The sequence below is a fragment of the Bubalus bubalis genome, chromosome 2 (genome assembly GCF_019923935.1).
Source record: "Bubalus bubalis isolate 160015118507 breed Murrah chromosome 2, NDDB_SH_1, whole genome shotgun sequence".
Classification (NCBI taxonomy): domain Eukaryota; kingdom Metazoa; phylum Chordata; class Mammalia; order Artiodactyla; family Bovidae; genus Bubalus; species Bubalus bubalis.
This window is the reverse complement of record NC_059158.1, coordinates 19,409,890-19,433,734: the sequence shown is the minus strand read 5'-3', so window position 1 is coordinate 19,433,734 and position 23,845 is coordinate 19,409,890. Positions and strand designations below refer to the sequence as shown.

Genomic DNA, 23,845 nt, shown 5'->3' with positions numbered 1-23,845 from the left:
TAAAATAAAAATCTTTAATAAATAGCTACACGTGTCTAATCAGTGAAACTGTAAATGTCTGTACTGTTTCAAACTTCTTCTTTTAATTCCAGCAAATTAAAACAATTGAAAGATACATGAGACGCCTGGAGTTTCACATCAGTAAGGTAATTGACATTCCTCTTGTCTTTGCCTGTTTTTCAGTTCTCGGTCACTAATCAGTATACCTTTGGCCTGAACGTAGCATCTAGTCCATGGAGCATTTCTTATCCAATTGATTCCTAGCCTGATTAGCAGTTAAATCCTCTAACAGGCAGTACAGTTGGAGGAAAAAAATAAGAATGGAAAGCCTGATGAACTAGCACATTTTTTACTCTGCTTCAGATCAACAGATATTTAGTGTTTCCTGTGCAGCGTGCCCAGTGACTAGTGTAGAATACAGCTTCAGTGTGGTCTGGTCAGAGATAAGATTGCCCCAGACTGACCCTACAAAAATCTTCACACTTGCTTAACTTTACACTTGTGTCCCACATATAACGGTTCCGTATCCTTCCTTGATAAAGAAGGAACCCCCATAATCTTCTTTATCAAGGCCTTTAAAATACTTAACCACAGCTGTAGTGTAGCTCCCTCAATCTTTCTCATGCTTACTTAAGTTTCTTCCACTCTTCTTCACATGGCTTGGTTTCCAAGTTCCTTTTCATCTTCACTGCTTCCCTCTGTGTACTCCAGTTTTTCAGGGTCCCTGATATCCAGCCCTGAACCCTACAAATTGTTGACTGATGGTCCCACCACCCTAGCATGGAGTGGGACTATCCCCCGTCACTCTGGACACTGTCGGCAGTATTGGCATACCCTAGAAACAATTCCCGTTTGAGAGCAGCTGAATCACACTATCAGCAATTCCTGTTCTCATCTGCACCCATCAGAGGCACCCACTCATCTTCCAAGTGTGGAGACTGGAGGTTTTAGCTGTTCTCTCTACTAGGAGTCAGAAGTCTCAGGTTTACTTCCATCTCTGCCACATACTCACTGGGCTGTATCATCCAGGTGGACCTTGACTTCCCACTCTGTATAGTGAGCCTGGAGTTGCACGTAGTCAATCTAGATGATCCTAAGAATCCTTTCCAGTTTAGAATTCTGTGATGATTTATACGTCTGTAAACGTTTATATGATACTACTTTTGTACATTCCTACTTTGAAAGATATTTATTACCTTGGTAAATCTGAAATTGCTCCTATTTCTGTTCAACTCAATAAGTAAAACAATGACATCCATTAGAAGATATTTATGTGGCAGGTGAGCTTTGAAATTACTCTGTTTAGTTGGGAAAATAGCAAGAAAACAGAATTAGTATTAGGAAAAAGTGTATTTATCCAGCTCATATCCATCATTGTAAGATATAACATTCTTAGTGGTTATTAAAGGCTAGTAACCCCCTATCTGTGGCATCTTATGCATGGATGCCTAACAAATCCTAACAAGTTATATTTTATTGACTCCATTTATTTGATGAGAACCACTGCTAACTTACAGGACTTCCCTGTAGCTCAAACAGTAAAGAATCCGCCTGCAGTGCAGGAGACCAGGGTTTGATCCCTAGGTTGGGAAGATCCTCTGGAGAAAAGGATGGCAGTCCACTCCAGTATTCTTGCCTGGAGAATCTCATGGACAGAGGAGCCTGGCAGGCTACAGTCTGTGGGGTCGCAAAGAGTCAGACACAACTGAATGACTAACACACACACACACACACACACACACACACACTGCTAACTTATAGGTAAGACAAATTCTTGCCTGCAGCTTCTGCTTAGGTGAGTGCAACCACCTAAATCCACCAACCCCAAAGATAACTAAACCCCTGCTTAGTTATCCTTTATGTGAAAGGTTAACTCCATTTGGCTAGGATAGACTAATATTTAAATGACAATAAATATGTATAACTGAATCACTTTGCTGTACACCTGAAACTAACATTGTTAATCAATGATACTCCAATATAAAAAAAATTAAAAATAAATAAAAATATTTTAAAAATAAATGAAAACAGAATAAACTATTCTTTAAATGTAAAGTAGTATACTAATCATTAGGGCTATACCAGTGGTCCAGTGAGCAGTTTCCTTATTGAGAGGATTACAGTCTCAGCGACTTTGGGAAAGAGGCTGAAGGGCCGGTCCCCCAGGAGGCCACACAGATGAGGCAGCCAGGCCTGCACTAGAAGAGATATCAGCTCCTGTGTTTCTAAGTCTCCAGGGGACCAGCCACATCAGACAATCTGCACCGTTTATTTAAATTTTCAAACTCCTCACCCATCCCTAAGCTACTAAATCAGTGTGTCAGAGTGAGGCCTGGGCATCAACATTTTAACAAGCTCACCAAGTGAGTCTTGGTTTGAGTGTATGGAAACCGCCCTCAGTGCCGCTCACCAGCCAAAGGATCTTATCAGCAAATATGCCACCATCCCTTGGGTCCTATACCTCCCTCTTATTCAGGGACAATTCCACCAACCCCAAAGATGAAAGACTGTTGATCCTTCCAGAGTTTTGACGATTCCTTTCAGAAAAGTGGAGTGAATTGTCAAAGAGCAGCAAAGAATCCTTTAACCAAGAGAATCATCTTCAGTCTCTTAACATTCATGTACTCGGCTAAGCATCACTGACATCTGTATAGAGAGAGCAACTATGGAAAATTATACCATTAACAGGTAGTAGTAGCAATGCTTTTTAGAGATCAGCCAAAAGTTTGCCTTCAGGACGAAAGGGGAATCTTAAATGCTGAAACCCATCATATTCATCTCCACCTCCTTCTGAATCCACAGCTATAGCCTCCTTTTAGATAGAACAAAGTTTGTATGGAAATGAAAAATTCAAGTAGTCCTAGGTAGATAAGTGCCTCCCAGAACATAGAATGTTTAGTGATATCATGCTTTTTAATCTACATGAAAATTCCTACAGTTAACTGAGGTTGGTGTGTTGATAACTGAAAATATTACAAGAGACTATAAAGATAAATATCTGGAATAACTTTAGGTTTTCTCAGTGTAGGCACTATTGACATTTCGGGTAATTCCTTGCTGTAGGGGGCTGTCCTCTGTGATGTTTAGCAGCATCCCTGGCCTCTACTCACTAGAGGCTAGCAGCACCTCCCAGATGTGACATTGGAAAATGTCTCCAGATGTTGCCAGATGTCCCTTGAATATCACGCTGGATTGATTGAGAATTACTGCCTGAGAAGTATTAAGTGACTGTCAGGCTTATCTAATGAGTATGATCAATAACCACTTGCAAAGAGTATATTATTATTTAGAAGCCTAAGCATAGAGGTATTGCAGAGAAATGTTCATTTCCATTCTTCCCATTTATGTTTTTAATTGTGGTATAATTTACATGACAAAGATGTCACAGTTCTTATGTTCAGTTTGATAAGTTTTGACAATCATGCTTCACTCTAATTTTAAGAATAACTTGCCATTGTTTTCTGTCTTTTGTTGAGCCACATCTTTACAAAAATCATTTTCGATAAATAGTCTCATGTTCTTTTTAAAAAGAATTCTAAATCTGGATGTGTGACTATTACCTGGTGACACTCTTAAAATAAAGTGATAATAGCCCAGTAAATGCAAGGTCTTCACATCAGTGTGATACTGTACACACTCTTCCAGTGTTTGTTCCTTGTGTAAAAGACTCCTGTCCTCATTATCTAAACCTTATCTCATGCGGTCCACCAAAGTTAAGTTCATTTTCATTCCATGCCGTTTGAAAAGACAGCTCAGGGTAAAATCTGGTTTGAAATAGAAAATGGAACTGAGTGGCTGAAACAAAAATGATGGGTCTGTCTAGAAAGGATGGTACTTCTACAAGAGTCTGCTTCTGAGTTCAGAAACATAAAGTATCTTGAACTCTTAGCAATGGCCTGTGTCACTTTCTTCAAGTGTGATAAATATTGATCGTGTTCTTGTTTTGTTTTGATTCTGGCAGGTAGATGAACTCTATGAAGCTTATTGTATCCAAAGACGCCTCCAAGATGGTGCCAGTAAAATGAAGCAAGCCTTTGCAACGTCACCTGCCAGCAAAGCTGCCCGTGAGAGCCTGGCAGAGATCAACCGGAGCTACAAAGAGTACACAGAGGTACGTGCCAGCCTGCTCGGCTGCTGAACTCCACCTGGCCTGACCTGAATTGAATTGTCAAGAACCATAGGGCTTCCCAGGTGGTGCTAGTGGTAAAGAATCCACCTGCCAATGCAGGAGATGTAAGAGACACACGTTCCATCCCTGGGTTGGGAAGATCCCATGGAGGAGGGCATGGCAACCCACTCCAGTATTCTTGCCTGGAGAATCCCATGGACAGAGGAGCCTGGCAGGCTACAGTCCATAGGGTCGCAAAGAGTCGGACATGACTGAAGCGACTAAGCACACAAACATCCCGAGAACCAGGCACCCTGCAAGCTCATTCTACTCTTTAGAGAGAGAAGTTTTGCTATTTGCACGTCTTGCATTTTCTTGAGGCCATCAGTGCAGTTTTTAAAATGTCTCTTGGGTGGTATCATTCGTGGTATTTTGATTCAGCACCTCCTATAAACTCCAGAGCAAGTTACTTTCTTGGTCTGTGAGCTTCACCTGTCAGGCACACCCCTCCTGGTGTCGTCGTTCATGGGCGTGCAAATCCACAGGATTTTAAATGCTGTGAAGCCGTTCACAGGACAAGTGTCCTACTTCTTTATGTGTACCTTCTATGCACAAGTGGATTACAAAGGCATGTTAAAAACGTCAGCAAATGAATGAGCCACAAATGTGCTGGTTCTGCTCATTGAAATGCACTTCCAGATTCTCTAGCTTTATCCCTGCAAACTGAACAGACCTTGTGGTTAAGATGGCCGCCCTGGATGTTGGGTTCACTAACCTCCTGCCTATGATTATTTTATTGTAAGAAATTTCTGTTCTATTTTAAAGGAGGGAAGAAAAAGAGTCATGAACAGAAGCACGCTTTTCTGCTTTCTGATGGTCTCTGGGGCCCAGACATACGACACAGAGAGGTCTTCGCTCCTCCCGGGGTCACCTGATAGCAGTGTCTGAGATGAAATGACTGAATTATTAAAACCTTCTCACTGTCCCATGTGTCTTTGTCCAGAGATCCAATGTCATGAATGAAGTCATCAGCCTGATGAGGGTCTACTGGACAGTTCCCGGTGTGAGCATCTGTCTCAACCCTGGGACAGGAGGGACGTCTTAGATGACTTGCCGCAGGATCATTTCCTGTGTAACCCTCCAGCCCTGCCTCTTCTCTGAACCAACTTTGTCTTTTTTCATGGCTTAAAGCAGGGCTTCTTCACCTAAGTTCCCTTTTCGGGAGAATGCTTTTTGAATGCATGAAATAAAGCCCATAGGAATTCAAAGGAAACAAATGATATTGAAATAGAGTTAATTCAGTATTGTCAGCACAGTGATCAAAATATTTTTGAAACCAAATGTGTAGTACAGTACAAGACTGCTGCTTTATGAACACATCAAACTATAAGATTTAGCAACGGCTCCAATAACTATTGAAATTTCAAAGTATTGAAATGATTTCTCAAGATGCCTGCAACAATTGATGTGACATGAACGTAGACTTTTACTAGGTCCCAGTCGTACGGCTGCGGCTTGTTTTCTCCATTCATGATATACAGACATACTAGATTTCAGTTAGAGATTAGTGGAAATAGCAACATGACTTTTTCTTTTTTCCCCCATCCAAGTTGATGGAGCACAGGCTAAGACTCTCTGGCTTAGAAGCAGCCCTAGTTCAGGAGACCTCATTTCCATACATCTCTGAAGTCAAAAGAGCAGTTGCCGTGAGAGTGGCCATTCTCAGTACACATGCCGAAGACAGAGCAGCAGCCTGTGCCTGTCCCAAAACTTTTGTAGGGTGTTTCAGAAACACCCACCCATGGAACCCTGCTCAGTGTTATGTGACAGCCTGGATGGGAAGGGAGTTCGGGGGACAGTGGATACTTGTATGTGTATGGCTGAATCCCTTTGCTGTCTACCTGAAACTATCACTATTATTGTTAGTTGGTTATACCCCAGTATAAATAAAAAGCTTTAAGAAAAAAAAAAAAAGAAGTAACAACCCCTGGTCAGGTGCCAAGACACGACATCATATTGGCTCACAAATTCAAGGTTGTTGTGTAGTGTAATTTCAGCAAGAGGAGAAGGCAGGCCAGGACATCGGTAGCTTCTTACCTCACTTGACATCAGGTGGATTTGTGTCTTCACATAACCACAAAAAACAGGGATTTTATCACAAAGAGGGTTTAGGAATTGATGGTTCTGGGAGCCTTTTGCAATGGCCGCAGTGTTCATCCAGGGCTGCCTGGGGGAGACAGAAGACAATTCTGACTGTGGGTGTCCTCAACTGTTAAACTAGCTGTCCCCTGCCCCCACCAAGTTTCCTAAAGACTCTGGTCACAGTACTGACAGGTACGATAACATCGTTGATAGATTTCTAGAAACAGTAATCCATTCCTTCCCAGAGACACCCAGTGCTCAGAGGAAGAAAATTGGTTTACAAAGCTGAGATTTTGTTTTCAAAACTTTCCAGCTGCACAAAGTTCAACCTCAGGAAGTTTTCCCCAGCTTTGCTGAGCTATTTGAGGTACTGACGTCTAAGAGTCAGAACCCCTAGCTTGCAAGTCAATCCTGAAGCCCTCTGCAAACAAAATCCAAATGGAAGCAACCCCTCAGCCAGGATGGGAGGGGAGTTTGGGGGAGAATGAATACATGTGTATGTATGGCTGAATCCCTTCACTGGCCACCTGAAACTCTCACAACATTGTTAATCGGCTGTACCCCATTACAAAATAAAAAGTTTTAAAAAAAGATAGCATATGGAAGCAGCCCCTGTCCATGCTCATTGATCTGCCCAGGCCACAGGCCCGAGCCCCCAAAATGTGATGGGGAGGAGCCTGCAGATGCTGCCCCAGGGTGTCTGTGTGGGGCAGGGGGACAGGGGCACGCACAGGAGGCTGGCACAGAGCCTTCTGCTTAGGACACCAGAGGTGACGGCTGTGTGCTGTGCTTAGTCACTCTATCGTGTCTGAGTCTGCAACCCCATGGACTGTAGCCCACCAGGCTCTTCTGTCCATGGGATTCTCCAGGCAAGAATACTGGAGTGAGTTGCCATGCTGTTCTCCCAGGGATCTTCCCAACCCAGGGATCAAACCCAGGTCACCTGCATTGCAGGCAGATTCTTTACCGTCTGAGCCACTAGGGAAGCCCAAGAATACTGGAGTGGGTAGCCTATCCCTTCTCCAGCAGATCTTCCCGACCCAGGAATTGAACCGGGGTCTCCTGCATTGCAGGTGGATTCTTTACCAGCTGAGCTACCACCCAAAGCTTAAACTGGCCACTGCAGGAGGGCCTCCATGGGGGCAGCCCCCAGCCACAGCGCTTTTCTCTTGATTTCTAACTGTAGCTACTCTGTTATTTAGGTCCTCAGACACTGAGGAAGTAGGCTGGGTGGTTAGACATCTAACCACAGGCAGAGATGGTGTCGCTCCTTTGTCTCCACTGTTCCCTCAACATTAGATGAGGAGAGGACGTTTGTCAAACCCAAGAGTCATTTTGGGGGCCTCCTGGCACAGCAGCAGGAATCCTGCCTCAGTCGCTTGGAGTACAGTTGAACTTCTCAGCTCTTTTGACTCCAAATTATTGTAAAGAAAATTTTCAAACCTACAGAAAACTAAAGACTAGTATGTTGACCGTCATTACTTTATTTAGACTTACCAGTTGCTAATGTTTTGCCATATTTGCTTTCCTTCTCTTGCATATGCTCCGTTTTTTTCCCTTTTTACTAAGTCATTCGATAGTAAGTGGTAAATAATGTGACATTTCACCCCATAAATATTTTAGCACGGATGCTTTAATGAGAACCTGTGTAACACATGTATTCCTTGCATAACCACATACCATTATCACAACTAAGAATATTAAGTACCAGTCATTGAATAGAATGATCTAACATCCTGTACATTTTCAGATTTCTCTTATTTGGTCCAATAATGTCTTTCATAACTCTTTTACTTTATTTACTTTCAAATCATGATGGAATCAGAGTTAACACATTACATTTGGTTGTTATGTCTCTTTAATCTCTTTTAACTAGAATTTCTATCCCATAATACTACTGCCTTTTTATATAATCCAATTTTAGAATCTCGCACATTCCAGATCTATCTGACTGTTTATAAGTTAACTTGGTCTCCTGTGCTCTAAATTTCCCACACACTAGAAGGCTCATTTAGGCTTAGGTAAAACATTTTGTCAAGATTGCTCCAGGAGCAGGGTCGTGTAACTCATTGCAAACAGGTAAATGCCTCCGGTTTGAGCAGTGGTTGTCCACCCCTGTGAGAACATGGTGTGCTTTGAGAGAAGCTTAGTTCTAACGCTGGTCCCCTGTGCTCTTTCTAGAACATGTGCGCCATTGAAGCAGAGCTGGAGAAGCAGCTGGGGGAGTTCTCCATCAAGATGAAAGGTATCCTCCCCCCTGTTTAGAGAGGCAGGCATCAGCCTGTAGAGCTCCTCCAAGTGTCACATCACACACTCTATTGTCCTTGCAAAGATACTAGGCCACCCTCTCTCAGCTCTCCCCACTTAATTTATTGATGCTCCAGAACCTTCATCCTGAGCCTTGCCTACACACTTTAATATTTACTATAACAAGATCTCAAACATACACAAACATGGAGAGAATATTACAAGGAACCCCCATTGACCCATCACCTCGATTTAATAATTGGCAAGGTTTTGCCACCTTTGCTTCATCTGCTTCCTTGTCTTTGTTTTTCCTTTGATGAAATAAAACTCATATGTGGGAGTCTCCCCCTGTAGACAGCAATATGCCTCTCTTAAAGAACAGGGACATCTTGGGACCTCTCTGGTGGTCCAGTGGTTGGGACTCTGTGCTCTCAGCACCAAGGGCCCAGGTTCAATCCCTGCTCAGGGAACTAAGATCCCACAAGCTGCATGGTGCTGTCAGGGGAAAAAATAATAGGGCATCTTACATCACCACATCCCAAGTATTATCACTTCTAATAAAATGAACATGCCTTTGTTATGAATCCATTCCATTGGCAAATGGCCCAGTCATCTTAAAAATGAGTTGTATAGTTGGTTTGTTCAAATCAGGATCCATACTAGGTCCACACATTATCACTGGTCATCAAGTATCTGTTTTTAGTTTCCTTTTTATCTAAAACAGACCCCACTCTGTTTTGTTTTGTTTTTTCTTACCATTGACTTACTACCTTCAAGCCACTGTTGTACAGAATATCCCACGTTCTAGACTTGTCTTTTGGCTTCTTGGTGTCATTAAGTTTGTTCATTTATGCTCTACTTTCCTGTAAATGACCTGCCAAGTTCTTTATTTTTAAATGCTTTTTAGTGTTTACCCTCCCAGAGGACTGTGCATTTTCCCACCGCCTTTCTGGTACTGACTCCAGAAAGTTCTACCCTAGAAGCAGTGTCAATTTGCACCGCTAGCATCTTCAAGACAAAAAGAAGCCCCAGTGTTAGGAAACAGAGCATCCCCCAAGTGTCAGGCTAACAGCCCAGTGCCGGCAGGGCTCTCAAATGAGCAGCCCTCCCAGCAGGTCCTTCTTCCTTCTGAGTCTGGGCCATCTGCCCACTCACCGCGGGGAAAATGGCTGCTGTGTGCGCCTTTCCTTTGCTGGGGTGTCTTAGCAGCTGCACCCCTGGATTGCTAGTGGGGATTTAATCACCCTCTTGCCTACTTTTTGCCATCAAGGAAGTAGGAAAGGGGAGCTTTTTTAAAAAAGCGTTCAACAGGAGAGCTTCCTTTTACAATGAGTCACCTATCAGGAGAGAGATTTTTCTGTCAAGTTCGATGCCTGGAGAGCTTCTCTGTATGAGTATACCTGCCAGTCCACACGACCTTGACCCTCAGCTGCCCACGTGGCTTTGTTCTTCTCTCCAGCAAATCCCATTGCCAGTCAGGCTGTTGTTCAGTATGAAGTCTCAACACTTACTTCACTGCTGAGGTGCGGCATCTGTGCTTTTTCAGATTTTCAGTCCATCCTCTCCATTTTGAGTCCTCACCAGAGTCAGTGGTTCTAAAACCACTAGGGCCCTGCCCCCCTCTCAGCATGTCAGGGCGGGGCCCTGGAGTGTGTGTATTTTTCATCTTCAGGATGATTCTATCAGCAGCCTGCTTCTGGAAAACCACTGTCCTGGGTCAACGTTTCGCAGAGAATACTTCTCTCTCCTTCCCCCAACTCTCGAGGCACTAGCCACGCAGGCTAGCACAATCTAGGGTCTCACAGATGAGAGAAATTCCTGTCACACCCATCTTCTCACTGTTAACACAGGCAGTATCATATATCCCGTTTCTGACACTGTTATCAAATGCACCAATTTGGGGTGGGATGGTAATTTCCCCATTTCTGCCATGGGGAACAGGGTTAAGTGACTTGTCCCCAAAGTCACACAGTACTTTTTTTTTTTTGGCTGCAGTGCACTCCTGGGTTGGCATGTGGGATCTTAGTTCCCCAGCCAGGGATCAAACTTATGCTCCCTGGAACAGAAGCGCAAAGTCTTAACCACTGAACCATCAGGGAAGCCCCAGAGGTGGGAAGTTCTAACAAAGTTGAGCAGATATGATAAAAGATTGCTCAAAGAATGTTCTCTTCTCTATGAGATGGTCATCCTCCGCCCAGCACACAGGCATCCCAGGAGAGGTGTAGGAGAAAGGGGATCCCACCCACCAGATCTGGACCTCAGGCCTGGTGGTCAAGTGAGGACGCTGTGGGGACCCTGCCATCCACTGGGGGACTGGCTGCCCAGCTGAAGAACAAATCTGCGTTATGACGAGTTATCGTGATGGACGGACTGAACTTTCTGCTGGCTCCTGCTCTTCCATCACTACCCTTGACTTGGTTCTCTCCACCTACCCAGTGAGCTTCCCTGGCTTCTATCTGGGTTCAGGGATCAGTCAAACTTGCAAGCTCACTTCCACTTTCCTAATCTAACATGAAAACGTGAACTATTTCTATGAAGCCTTTCAAGGGCAATATCCCCATGAAAATCTTCCTTTCTCTTGATAAAAGGAAGCCAGTCACTCGCGCTGCCAAGAAATCTTGCATCTTTGCATTTAGCTACTTTATCTGTTATTAATTCTGGTAAGAAAAAATTACTGCTCCCAACATACATAGTGACATAAACTGAGGATCTTTCATAACATTCTCAGACCTGGTAACTCAACTTCTTCCTGCCACACCCTTCCCCACTTCCCTTTTCACCCCACCCCAACACACAATAACAAAATCATTCTGTGGGGCTTTTGGCGGGGGTGGGGTAGGTGATGGTGGTAAAAGCAATTGATCAAATGCTCGCTGAGCTCCTGCTGTTGGCCAGCTGCATCCTGGTAAACGGTCCCTGGCCTTGACTTCCACACAGTCTACTGGAGAAAATGGATGCATGAGCCAGTCCAGTCTAATTCAGTGGAATAAACAACCTGCCTAACCAATAATATGGCCAATTGCTTAGAAGCCTGGGGGGAGGGGTGAGAAGGGGGGACAGAAGCAGGGAAGAGAAAGGCTTCCCGGATGTAATTTTTGGTTAGAATGAGAGGACCTTGGGCTTCCCAGGTGGCACTAGTGGTAAAGAACCTGCCTTCCAATGCAGGGAGGCATAAGAGACTCAGGTTTGATTCCTCAGTCAGGAAGATTTCCCTGGAGGAGGGTATGGCAACCCACTTCAGTATTCTTGCCTGGAGAATCCTATAGACAGAGGAGTCTGGCGGGTGATGGTCCATAGGGTCACACAGAGTTGGATACGGCTGAGCAACTGAGCAAGCAGGAGAGGACCTTGGGAGGAGAGTTGTGGGGCTCCTTGGTGCCAGATTTTAAAGAGGCTCCAGTGCCAGGCTAAAGAGGGAGGCTGCAGAGCCATCCACCAATGTGCACATGAAAAGATCTGGTCCGTTACCGAAATCAACTTCTCCCAGTTATTACCTACTTCAAATTAAGTTCCACGCAGTGTGTATGTCCAAAAGTCTGTCCTGGCCCTTGCAGCTTTCAGAGCAGGTCCAGCCCAGGAGAGGGGACATCTACAAGGGAGCCAGTAAGTCTGCATTATTTATGTCTCAGCATAAATCCGTCAGGCCTGTAATGGGAGCTCCCAGCTATTCAGCTATTTGGCTGTTTTCCTTGGAGTAGAAAGTGTGACTTCCTTAGCTTCAGAATGGCTCCCCCCCAGTGCTAAATTTTGTTAAAATTGTCATGAATTTCCAACCAGCCTTTTCTCTGTGTATGTGCTGCCAGCCAACATGTGTGATCCTTTTTATCTTTGGAAAAGAAGATCCTTGTAGATCCTTGTAGAACTAGAAAAAAAAGGGATGTGTTCTTCTGGCACAATGGCCCTTGAGCAAAGGAAGAGCGGGGTGGGCGACTGCTCACTGTAGTATCTGGGGCTTCTGAAGGAGGTTGTGGGAGAGCTGTTTCATCAATCAGTCGCGTTTACAGTAAAGCATCCGCAAGAGGCAGGAAGATGCACCATGGAGATAAAAGGTCCCTCAGCCCCCACCTCCCATGTCCTTCCCTGGTGCTGACCCCTGTGGTGGGTTTTGGAGTGGTCATCATGAAAGCTCTGTAGACAGTGCCGCGTTCATCCCCAAACCACTGAGGAACATGAAGCTTTCCCCAACTGAAAGTCCAAACAGGCCTCAGACCAGAGTCTGAAAGGAACCTGGCCAGGTTGAAAGGATACTCGCTAGGCAGTAAATGCAGCTGTTTCAGTTATGCCGTCAGTACCGTAATGGCTTACATAAGCAGATAGGACTTGAAGGAGCATAGTATGGCCCCGGGCCTGTTTTTACCTACGTACTGCCACATGCCACGATGTGGTGATAATCACAGTATCAGTGTGATACAACTACAAGCAATTCCAAAAAAATTTTGCTTTAATAACATGAGCTGAGAAGCTCAAAAACATCTGTACCAAGTAGCTTTCTCCTGTTTGGATAAGTTCTTCCAATACAAAATTTCTGGTGATTTTGAAAGGGAGAAAAAAAAAACCTTCAAAGGATTTTCACCTTTACTGTCCTTTATCCAGTAAGGATATCAGATCAGTTGTTTAGGTTTTTGTTTTGTTTTGTTTTGTTTTTTAACCAGGCCTCCACTGTAATTGCACAGGTAGGTAAACAGGCAGTTGATGAATTCTGAATAGTCTGTAGAGGTTTTTAGAGAGTGCTTAGGATTTTATTGGAGTTGGCATATCCAGCCAATTTGGATTTATAAAAATAAGTTGATTGTGCTTTGCTTCAGAAGCACTAAAAACAAAAGACTAATCCTCCAGAAAACTATTAGTGAAAATTGGCTTCTTTAATTCTGCTCTTATTTCAGTAAATCTTTTTAAGAGGCTTGTTAATGTTCTACTGGTTAGTAGAAACGGGTCCTCAATGGAGTGATTCTGTGGATGGAGAGGTGTGAGGAAATGATAAGTTGCTGCCATCTACTGACAGAGAGTGGTAACAGCAGGTGCTTTTTGAGGCCTCCATGGACCTTCTCTATCTCAACCCTGGTATCACCCATGGAACTGGTGGAAAGCACATTCATCTATCTCACAGTCTCACGACTTAACGGGGCTCTTCATAGAAGAAACAGCCTTATCTGCCTGGCGAGCACCTCTCCTATCATCCCAGCAAGGAATGTTCTCTCTCATTGAGATAGATTGAATTCCCAACAATCGCTGTGCCCACAGAGGGTCCCCAGAAGATATTACATGAGTTTTCACAAAGGCCTGACACTTTGAGTTTTATAAATGTGCCAGTGAAGGTTTGTAAAGAGGAGAAATTGACTCTGTGTCTCTGATCCCAACTGCTTGCTTACAGGTCTTGCTGGCTTTGCTCGCCTCTGTCCTGGAGATCAATATGAAGTAAGTATGGTGTCAGACTGGGTGTTGGACTTGAGAGACAAGAGTCAGTTGTCATTATTTTGCCTCTTCAATTGTCTTTTTATTTGTATTTTTTTTAATTTTGAAAAATAAATTTGGGTCCATAAGAAAGTTTAGAGATTAGTATAAGACCTCTCATATATGGGTCATCTAGACACTGATTTTTAATATTATGCCACATTTGCTTTATTATTATTAATACTGCTGTTGTTATTTTTCTGAACCATTGTAGATCAATGCACAGATATCAAGACCCTTCACCCATAAATTATTTTCCTGAATATAGAAAGACATTCTCTCATATAAATGTTGTCCAGTTCTTGACATGAGCAGACTTAGCATTGATCCCTTAGCTCGTGTCGTTAGATATGAGATCTACAGTCATGTTTTTCCATGTCCCAATATTGTACTCGATAGCAGCTTTTTTCCTGACCCAAGATCCAATCCAGGATTATGACTTCTTGTAAGTATCAGGAGTGAAGAATAGTGAAATCTAGATCTTTCTTTATAAAAAGTATACTCTATAAAGTAAAAAACGCTTTTTATCTTTTTCCTTTTCAAAAGGGAACCTCCATAATTATTTTATCTAACCGTCACCTCCAGAACCTTCTCTAATCGTTCATCTTGGTGGGAGGTTGGGGGAATGTATCTTCCTCTAACCAGGAAAGCTGTCTGACCGAGGGGAGTCTGCACACCCTCTCCCCAGTGTGTATCAGGTTTCAAAATCCTTGTCCAGCTCCATCTCCCTTTCCCAGAAGAAGGATGTCTTATTTCTTGCTTCTGGCCGCTGAGTAGATTTTAGCTGTTGGCTCCTTGTCTCTCTGAAGGGGCTGGGGAGTGTGCAGAATTAATCCAGTGGTTGTTCTACTGAAGCAGAACTAAGGAGAGAAAGAGCTGGTTGACCTGAGTGAGCTGAAGGGCCTGATACAATAACCTTTTTTTAAAGGAAGCCCTCCCGACCCGGTCCTAGAGAAGCAGAACTTACTCCCTTTTGAAAGTCTTTCCCCACTGGTCCTCTGCTCCACCCACCCCCACGCCGAGAATTTGGAAGAAGCAACAGTCAGGATGTGGCGTGAGGGTGCTGGAGAAGAGGAAGAGCGGTTTTTACCTGCCTTTCCGATCCTGGTGTTTGGAGGGGAGGCGGGTGAGGGCAGTGGAACCTGAGGACCCTCTGGCGTCTTCTCCCCAGATTTTCATGAAGTATGGCCGACAGAGGTGGAAACTGAAAGGCAGGATAGAGGTAAACGGCAAACAGAGCTGGGACGGAGAAGAAATGGTGTTCCTGCCGCTGATAGTCGGGTTCATTTCCATCAAGGTACGGGATCGGCACTGCTGTGTGTTGTCTTTGCTGCTGCCAAAGCTGAATAGTCTGTCATGGAGACCTGTCCCCGAGACCTTTGCCTGCTGCCCCTCCACCCCCCAGACCGCTGTCTGTGCTACAAGCACATCCCCAGACCCACCCTCGTGTCAGAGCGGGCAGCGTAAATGTGAGACGGGCTTGGGAAACACCCACACCCAGCTTCAGATATGATTCTGAAATGCCTGCCCCGGCCAAGAAAAACAAAGGACAGGGGTGCCTTCGTCCAGCGCTGTCCTGTAAGGCCTTTCTCCCTTCCCTCTCTCACCAGGTCACAGAACTCAAAGGGCTGGCGACTCACCTCCTGGTCGGCAGTGTGACCTGTGAGACCAAAGAGCTGTTTGCAGCCCGACCTCAGGTGGTAGCTGTGGACATCAATGACCTTGGCACCATCAAACTCAACCTGGAAATCACCTGGTAGTAAGTTGCCCTTTTTTATATCATCGCAATAAAAATATGTGTCACAGGCTCGTGCTGTTCCCGGGGTGGCACATGAACCATCAGAATCACCAAGGAGCTTGGCATGAACGCCGACTCTCAGGCCCCACCCCAGGGCCCAGGAATCTCTTTAACAGGGTTGCTAGGTGTTCACACATGTTAATATCATATCACTACTCTCCTCTTTGACTTTCTGTTTTTAAACATTTTATCCTGCCTCTGTCCCTCCTTCTCAACCCTTGAACGTATATAAAGAGATGTATCTCTCAAGCCAACTGATGTGAAGGAAAGAAACGGTTCAGTATGAGATAGTTTGTCTGCAGAAAGATCCTGATGCTTGCTGTGTTGTCTTAATTGCTTAACCCTCTTTATCTCAGACATCATACAGTGCTTTGGAAAGCTTTGGATATCCTTAGTCTCTCCACACTCTAAATGCTGAAATAGAATATTTCCAAAGGGCAAGAGAAATCTTTTGTCAAAGTAAGGAACTTAAAAGTGGTTTCTGCTAAGAGGGGTGAGGGGTGGTCAGGAGGCTCAAGAGAGAGGGACCATATGTATACATGGCTGATACACGTTGTTGTATGGCCAAAACCAACACAACATTGTAAAGCAATTATCCTCCAAATAAAAAGTGGTTTTCTGAAGTCATCCCATGGGAAAGGTCTTGCTAGTTATGAAACACTGGCTGCTCACAACAGTTGATCTTACACCCCTGTTCCCAAGTAACAAGGGCCTGTCGAATATTAACGTCCGGGCTCCTTTACGATACAGAGGGTCAGGCATGGAAGCAGCAAAGATGTGTAACCTTGTCACTGAAACAGTGTCCACATGATTTGCCTAGCCCGGCTCTCCTCATAATTGGTAACAACTGACATCTCAAATGCAAGCTCCTGCTGGATGAGCCCATGGCGGGATGACTAATGGCATCATTGTGAACAGACTGTTGTCCTCTCAGCCATGCAGCAGGCGCTGGGTGAACTGAAATGAACAGGAGTGTTTTCTTCAGAACCAAACAACAATCTATTACTTTCCTGTATCATTAAAGCATCTGTCCTTGCAAAGCTCCAGGAATTTTTACAGACTTCTTCAACATCTTGTGTTATGCTAAGTCACTTCATTCGTGTCCAACTCTTTGTGACGCTATGGACTGTAACCTCCCAGGCTCCTCTATCCCTGGGATTCTCCAGGCAAGAATACTGGAGTGGGTTGACGTGCCCTCCTCCAGGGGATCTTCCTGACCTAGAGATCAAACCCACATCTCCTGTGGCTCCTGCATCACAGTAAGATTCTTTATGTTTATGTCTCTAATATGAATGAAGAAGCAGATTTAACTGGTATCCAGGTGTGCACATAAATTTTGCTTAAAGCTGTGATGATAATCTGTGGTCCCTTGGGTGAGTCTAGACTTCTTTTTCTGCTTCACTTTTTTTAAATCATGGTTTGTTTGGTAACAGACCAATTCGGCCAAAACCAGCCCAGCTCTCCAGCTTCCCTGGTGGCTCAGTGGTAAAGAATCTGCCTGCCAACACAGGAGACATGGGTTCTATCCCTGGGTTGGGATAATTCCTGGAGAAGAGAAAGGCAGCCTACTCCAGTATTCTTGCCTGGACAGAGGAGCCTCGCCGGCTACAGTCCAAGGGGTCACAGAGTCAGACATGACTTAGTGACTGAACAAGCAACAAGCCCAGTTCCCAGTGGCTGAGTTTACATTAGTATAATGAGGTGCTTCCTTGGCCTGAGGTCCGGTGATGATGGGTGATTTTAACAAGCATGTTCATGGGGTCCTGTTGTTTTGCAGTCCGTTTGACGTGGAGGACATGACCCCATCCTCAGGTGCTGGGAACAAGGTGGCCGCCCTCCAGAGAAGAATGTCCATGTACAGCCAGGGTACCCCGGAAACGCCCACCTTCAAAGATCACTCCTTCTTCGTAAGTCCTGTGTGCTTTCTGGAAGACAGATGATGAATCTGAGGCAGTGCTTGCAGCCAGCCTCTGAAATGCTTAACGTACAGTGTTAGGAAGTCTCTATAATTCCTAATGCAGTCATCCCTCTGTATCCTCGGGGGTTCATTCTGGGAACTCCCCTTTGATAGCAAAATCCGAGGATGCTCCAATCAGTCCTTGATATGAAATGGCAGTGTTTGCACATAACCTTCACATCCTCCCGTGTACGCTAGATCATCTCTAGATTACCTATGATACTTAATGTAATGCAAATGACACATAAATAGTTGTGAATACAGCGTAAATGCTATGTAAATAGTTGCCAGCAAATTGGCAAATTGAAGATTGTCTTTTTGGAACTTTTGGGAATTTCTTTTCCATGGATGCATAACCCTCGGATACAGAGGGGAGGGCCAACTGTGATGTCATCTTCAAGTTCACCCTAAAGGGGTGACTAAGGGAAGCACATGCCTAGATGCCCGTGGCCACCGGCGCCCAGGTGGTCAACCTGCTCTGTCCCTGCTCTGCTCCCCACCCCCACTTACCTGTTACTTTGATCAACGCATGTCAGCTTTTCCATCCATTCTCTGAGATCAGCCTTTTAAAGACATAGAAGTAAATAAGGGCCCCTTGTTTTAATCAGAAACGCTTGCTTAAGAGCTGACAGAAACATAGTAACCTGCTACTTTCCACTAACTCCCCATCTTGCTTTGACTTCTGAAGAGATGGTTGCATCCTTCACCAGACAAGCCAAGGCTGTCTGTCTTGAGTGCCTTGCAAGACTCTTTCTTTGCCAAGCTGCACCGCAGCCGCTCTTTCAGTGACCTGCCCTCCCTCAGGCTGAGACCCAAGGCCGTGCTAGAGTTTTATGTGAGTGTGGGTGGCCCGCCGGGGTGTGACGTGCTTGCCTTTGGGGGCTGGTGGCATGTATGCTTTGGCATGCCTCTTGTTTTATCTTCGCTCTCATGCTCACTGGCTAACGGTTACAGGTCTCCTGTCCCCAGGGTGGGAAGTTTGGGCTTGCATGCACCTTTGTGAGAAAGGCCATCTGTCCTTCCTTTCCCATGATCTCTGCTTTTGTGCTGTGACTTTTCTCCACTGTGGCAAAGATATCCATGGTAACAAGATTGTCATTTAAAAAAACACAGTTACACATGAAGTCAAAGAAGGTTCTCATTCACAAGTTAAGCTAATGTATCACTAATATCAGTCTTTACAGTTGTAGCCTTCAAAAACTGGCATGTGAGGAAGTCAGAAAGATTTAAACCAATTTTCCTAGAGCTCTTTTTATTGAAAGAAGTTCTTAGCCTTAGTGCGTTTTATGCTGTCATAGTAAAAGAGACTCTAATTTTCAGTCAAAGATGTAATAAGTTGCCTACATGATATGTGTTGCCCTTTATGCCACAGGAGAATATACATACACATATGTACATACATCCATGGAATGTTCTGCCCTTTACAGACATATAAAGTAATCTTTGAATGTGCAGAGAGGAAAGGGTTAAAAGTCTTCTGGTTAATAATAATAATAATAACCTCTTATTCAATGAATTAAAAAAAACACACAGGTAAAATGGATGAGGCTAAACTCCAATAAAATTTCCAAGGGAAGTGGGAAGACGATATGGGAAAGATAAAGCAGGCACCAGCTGATACAGTAACTATCAACGCCAAGTATATATTCATGCTCATACAGTGCGAGTCAGAGGGCTGGGGAGTTGGCAGTGATTTTAGTCACATCATTTAAACAAGAGCAAGATTAGAAAAAAATGTGATGGCTTCCTATAGCCTTTTGAACTTGATGAACACAGACTCCTCAGAGCAGCCAGTTCTCTTCTGGCCCGGCTCTCCAGGCCCACCTCCCATCTCTCCAGGCTTCATTCTCTGCCCAACGCCCCACCTCCCCATGCACCCTCCCTCTCAGGATCTCCCGCAGACTGTTGTTCCTTCTAGAACACACTTCCTCCCCCTCCTTCCTTTCTTCTCTGTCTTCTAGGGCTGAGTTCCAGGTTGTGTCTCTCCCAGGCTGCAGCCACCCCCTTGCTCCAGCGCCCGCATTACCCGTCAGTTACAACATGCCAGCCCTCGTGTGCCTGTTTGTAGGCTCGGCCCCTTGGCAGCTGGTACAGCCCCTTCGGCAGGCAGCTCAGTCTAACTCGACCTTTGCTGCTGAAGTCCAAGCAAATATGGGCTTGGGAATGTGAGGCTGCAGAGAAATGGCTGAAGTGGAGTTTGGAGTTTAAATAAGAATCGAGATCACCCAGGGCCCTCCCCCCCACTTACTTAGCCAGGGCCTCTGCCTCCCTCAGAGCTGCTGGGAGTGTGTGTTCTGAAGGCGAGTTGAGGCTGGGCCAGACAGCTCAGAGGACCAGGGGTTCTGTGAGATACCCAGAGGACCCCATGGAGGAAGTGCCGGGAGCAGGACTCAGCCTTCCGCCATCTCTCCCCAGAAGCTTCCTCTTTCATATCTCCCTGGAGGCATAAAGCCTGTTTGGGGGGGATGAGAGGAGGGTGCAGATACAGGAGGAAGGAAACTGAAATGAAGGAGCTGGTGGTAATAGGGGGAGCAGCGGCAGCCCCTCAACGGTCCCTGCAGCTCCCTGTACCCCCTCCCCATCCCGCCCCACCCCCCGGACTCTGAGGAGCACTTTTCAGTAATCACTAATCCAGGAAAACATTCTCCGTTTTAGACACAAAGAAAGTGAACCTGCAGAGGTCACTTGAGGGTCCCAGTGACACATCCTGAGGTTCCAACCAGACGAGAGTGGAGAGTTTGGGTTGAAACTGCAGGTGTTTGGACCAGGGACGCTGCTGGAGGAGAACGGGGAGCCGTTTTCGGTCTGTTCCCCACTTCACTTGCTTTAACATTTTTGTTTCCTGGGTGTATTCCCAGCACTGTCGTGATCAATTGTTGTTGTTTTTAAATTTTTTTATTTTTTGTCAGTGCCACATGGCATGTGGGATCTTAGTCCCCCGACTGGGGATCAAACCTGTGCCTCTTGCTGTGGAAGCACAGAGTCCTAACCACTGCACCACCAGGAAAGTCCCTCACTGTTTTATATGAAATTAAACTAGGTACTTATATTTACTTAAACAATCAAATCTGGAATCCAAGAGAAAATATTCATTTTGAAGGAGTCGATCTCAAATAACTAGAAAACTGTCCCCACTGAACAGTGTTTGGCACTTCAACACCATGCAGACCACAGTGTCAGGGAAGATGACTCGGAGATTGTTAATGCCTGCATAAATGAATTATCTTTGTTACCTGGGTATTTCTGACCTCTGTCTTCTGAGTTCTGCTTCACGGATCACAGAGCTGGGGCTGTCCGGCAGAGCACCCGGGGCTTCCAGACACCCTGGGAGCTCTGGGGTTTGCAGCGCTGGAACACAGTTATTTAGTTCATGAGTCTTTTTCTTTTTATAGAAGCTCTGCAAACATATTTCTGGCCTTGAATTATTTGTGGCATGGTTACTGAATTTAATAAAACATTTTCCAGGGCTTGGGATTTGTGGGTAGAGATTTTCAAAAAATAATTTATGAGAAATGAAGCAGAACAAAGCATCACATCTTTTGAATGAAATAGCATGAGTGCTGGAAAGCCCTTTAAGATCAATGCCAAAAAAAAAAAAAAAAAGAACCGGTGGCGTTCTTAACTATGGCTGTCAGATATTGTAAGATCCTGGGATTTAGGAAACAAGCACCGTTGCCCTGCCTCCAACTTTTTCGTTTCAAAAATGTCAAACCTGAGACCCGTACAGTGAACTTTTACGTAGATTCAACAATGGAAATAGAGTTTTTAAAGGCTTGTTTTGTTTTGCCATGCTTGCAGATACACACACACACACACACACACACACACACACACAATCAACAAATACAATGTTAATATCGTGAAAGGTCTGTTTCTTATTTTAATTGTCTTACATTCTGTCTGGAAATGAACAAGGCCAAACACATCCCTTGTTTCCAAAATCATAATGATTTGCCTTTTATCTACAGTCAAATCTACCTGATGACATTTTTGAAAACGGGAAGGCAGCCCAGGAGAAAATGCCACTGTCCCTCAGCTTCAGCGACCTGCCCAACGGGGACTGCACCCTCGCCCCGGGCCCAGCCGACTCTCTCCCTGGCGCGTGCGCGGCAAATCCGGAAATCACCATCACCTCCGCAGAGATGCTCCCAGGCAGTCAGTCCTCCCAGAACGAGGGCTTGGAGGACTCCAGCTCGGCCTCTCGCAGCAGCTCCTCGAGAGAAGGCTCAGAGCCCCGGCCCCACCCCGAGGGAGAGACCCAGGGGCTAGGGAAGCCCGAGGGCTGCCGAGCGGCCACCGGTGCCGGGCCGGAGCGCCTGTTGCTGCAGAAGGGAGTTGCAGAGGCCCTTTTGCAAGAGGCCCTTCTGCAAGAGCCCTCTGAACTCAAGCCCGTGGAACTGGACACTTTTGAAGGAAACATCACGAAGCAGCTGGTCAAGAGGCTCACCTCGGCAGAGGTGCCGGCGGCCACGGAGAGGCTGCTCTCGGAAGGCTCGGTCAGTGCAGAGTCGGAAGGCTGTAGGTCTTTCCTGGATGGAAGCCTAGAGGACGCCTTTAATGGGCTTTTCCTTGCGTTAGAACCACACAAAGAGCAGTATAAAGAGTTTCAGGATCTGAACCAAGAAGTCATGCACCTGGATGATATTCTAAAAGTAAGTACCTTTTCAGGGAAATGGGATTAGTTTCCGAGACAATCTCTTAAGCCAACATTCTATTTAAAATAGACTTATCTTTTTTTTTTTTATCTTTCCCTATCACAGGATCAGTAGATAATCAATATGTAAATGACATTGATTTTTTAATACTAGTTGTTGTTTAGTTGCTGAGTCGTGTCTGACTCTTGGTAACCCCAAGGGCTGTAGCCTACCAGGCTCCTCTGTCCATGGGATTCTGTAGGCAAGAATACTGGGGTGGGTTGCCATTTCCTTCTTCAGGGGATCTTCCTGACCCAGGGATCGAACCCGGGTCTCCTGCATCGCAGGCGGATTCTTTACCGACTGAACTACCAGGGAAGCCCCTAAACCACCACCAAATGGCATTTATTTTTTAACACTAGTTGTTGTTTAGGTGCTAAGTCATATTTGACAGTTTTTGCAACCCATGGACTGTAACTCCTCAGGCTTCTCTGTCTGTGGGATTTCCCAGGCAAGAATACTGGAGTGAGTTGCCATTTAATACCAGTAGCATATATTAATTTTTATTTTCCTGACAACGGATCAACTTTAGGAAAATGACTAGGGGTTAAATTAACAGCTCTAGAGAATATCTCGGAGAAGGCAATGGCACCCCACTCCAGTACTCTTGCCTGGAAAATCCCATGGACGGAGGAGCCTGGTAGGCTGCAGTCCATGGGGTCGCTGAGGGTCGGACCCGAATGAGCGACTTCCCTTTCACTTTTCACTTTCATGCATTGGAGAAGGAAATGGCAACCCACTCCAGTGTTCTTGCCTGGAGAATCCCAGGGATGGGGGAGCCTGGTGGGTTGCCGTCTGTGGGGCTGCACAGGGTCGGACACGACTGAAGCGACTTAGCAGCAGCAGAGACTATCTAGACTCCCTCAGCCCCAGAGTTCATCATCCAGATCCCAAATGTGAAATGAATGGTGGCCTTTTGAGCATCATATCTCATTGAGATGGTACTAGAGAGGGTCCCTCTTGGAATTTCCAGGAAGCAGGAAGGCCCTTCCCTGGTTGAAGACAGAGTTGAGCAGCCAGGATGTGAGGACCATGGCCATCTCTCCCTGCCCCGGGCACTACCTCCTAGAGGATTCCCTTCTCAGCAGTTGGCCCAAATCAGTGAAATAGAATCCCAAATTAATCACTCACAGATAATCTAGAAGCCAGAGGACCCTGACTCCACTAGCGATATCTTCCTCTCTTGTTCCCAATTAGACCACTCAGGATAGACATGGGAAGAGAGGATTCAGAAAGGTGATTTCTTCTTGGTCAGGAGAGCCTCATAATGAGGTCATTATTGCTACCCCAGAATGTATCTGCCTCCACTTGGTAGATGAAATTTAATACAGATTAAATTTTTAAAAACATGGCACAAGAAGACAGAACTGGAACTTCTGTCCTAAAACCTGCTGCCAGCTCTTGTGTTCTTTGCTTTGCCATGCTGATGTCTAGTGCCATAAAGAAGA

The 23,845-nt window shown here is 45.2% G+C and overlaps 1 protein-coding gene across 9 annotated transcripts in view; it reads left to right on the top strand.

Moving 5' to 3' along the window:
• RIPOR2 (RHO family interacting cell polarization regulator 2) overlaps window positions 1-23,845 on the top strand; it is a 214,405-nt gene that overhangs the window by 170,783 nt on the left and 19,777 nt on the right. For all 9 annotated transcript variants that reach the window (XM_044927953.2, XM_006051188.4, XM_025266477.3 and 6 more), the window contains 8 exons: window positions 93-146; window positions 3,962-4,111; window positions 8,432-8,495; window positions 13,869-13,912; window positions 15,120-15,245; window positions 15,559-15,707; window positions 17,524-17,653; window positions 21,672-22,355. In XM_044927953.2, coding sequence (XP_044783888.1) covers window positions 93-146; window positions 3,962-4,111; window positions 8,432-8,495; window positions 13,869-13,912; window positions 15,120-15,245; window positions 15,559-15,707; window positions 17,524-17,653; window positions 21,672-22,355 — 1,401 coding nt within the window. The remainder of the gene's footprint in view (window positions 1-92; window positions 147-3,961; window positions 4,112-8,431; window positions 8,496-13,868; window positions 13,913-15,119; window positions 15,246-15,558; window positions 15,708-17,523; window positions 17,654-21,671; window positions 22,356-23,845) is intronic.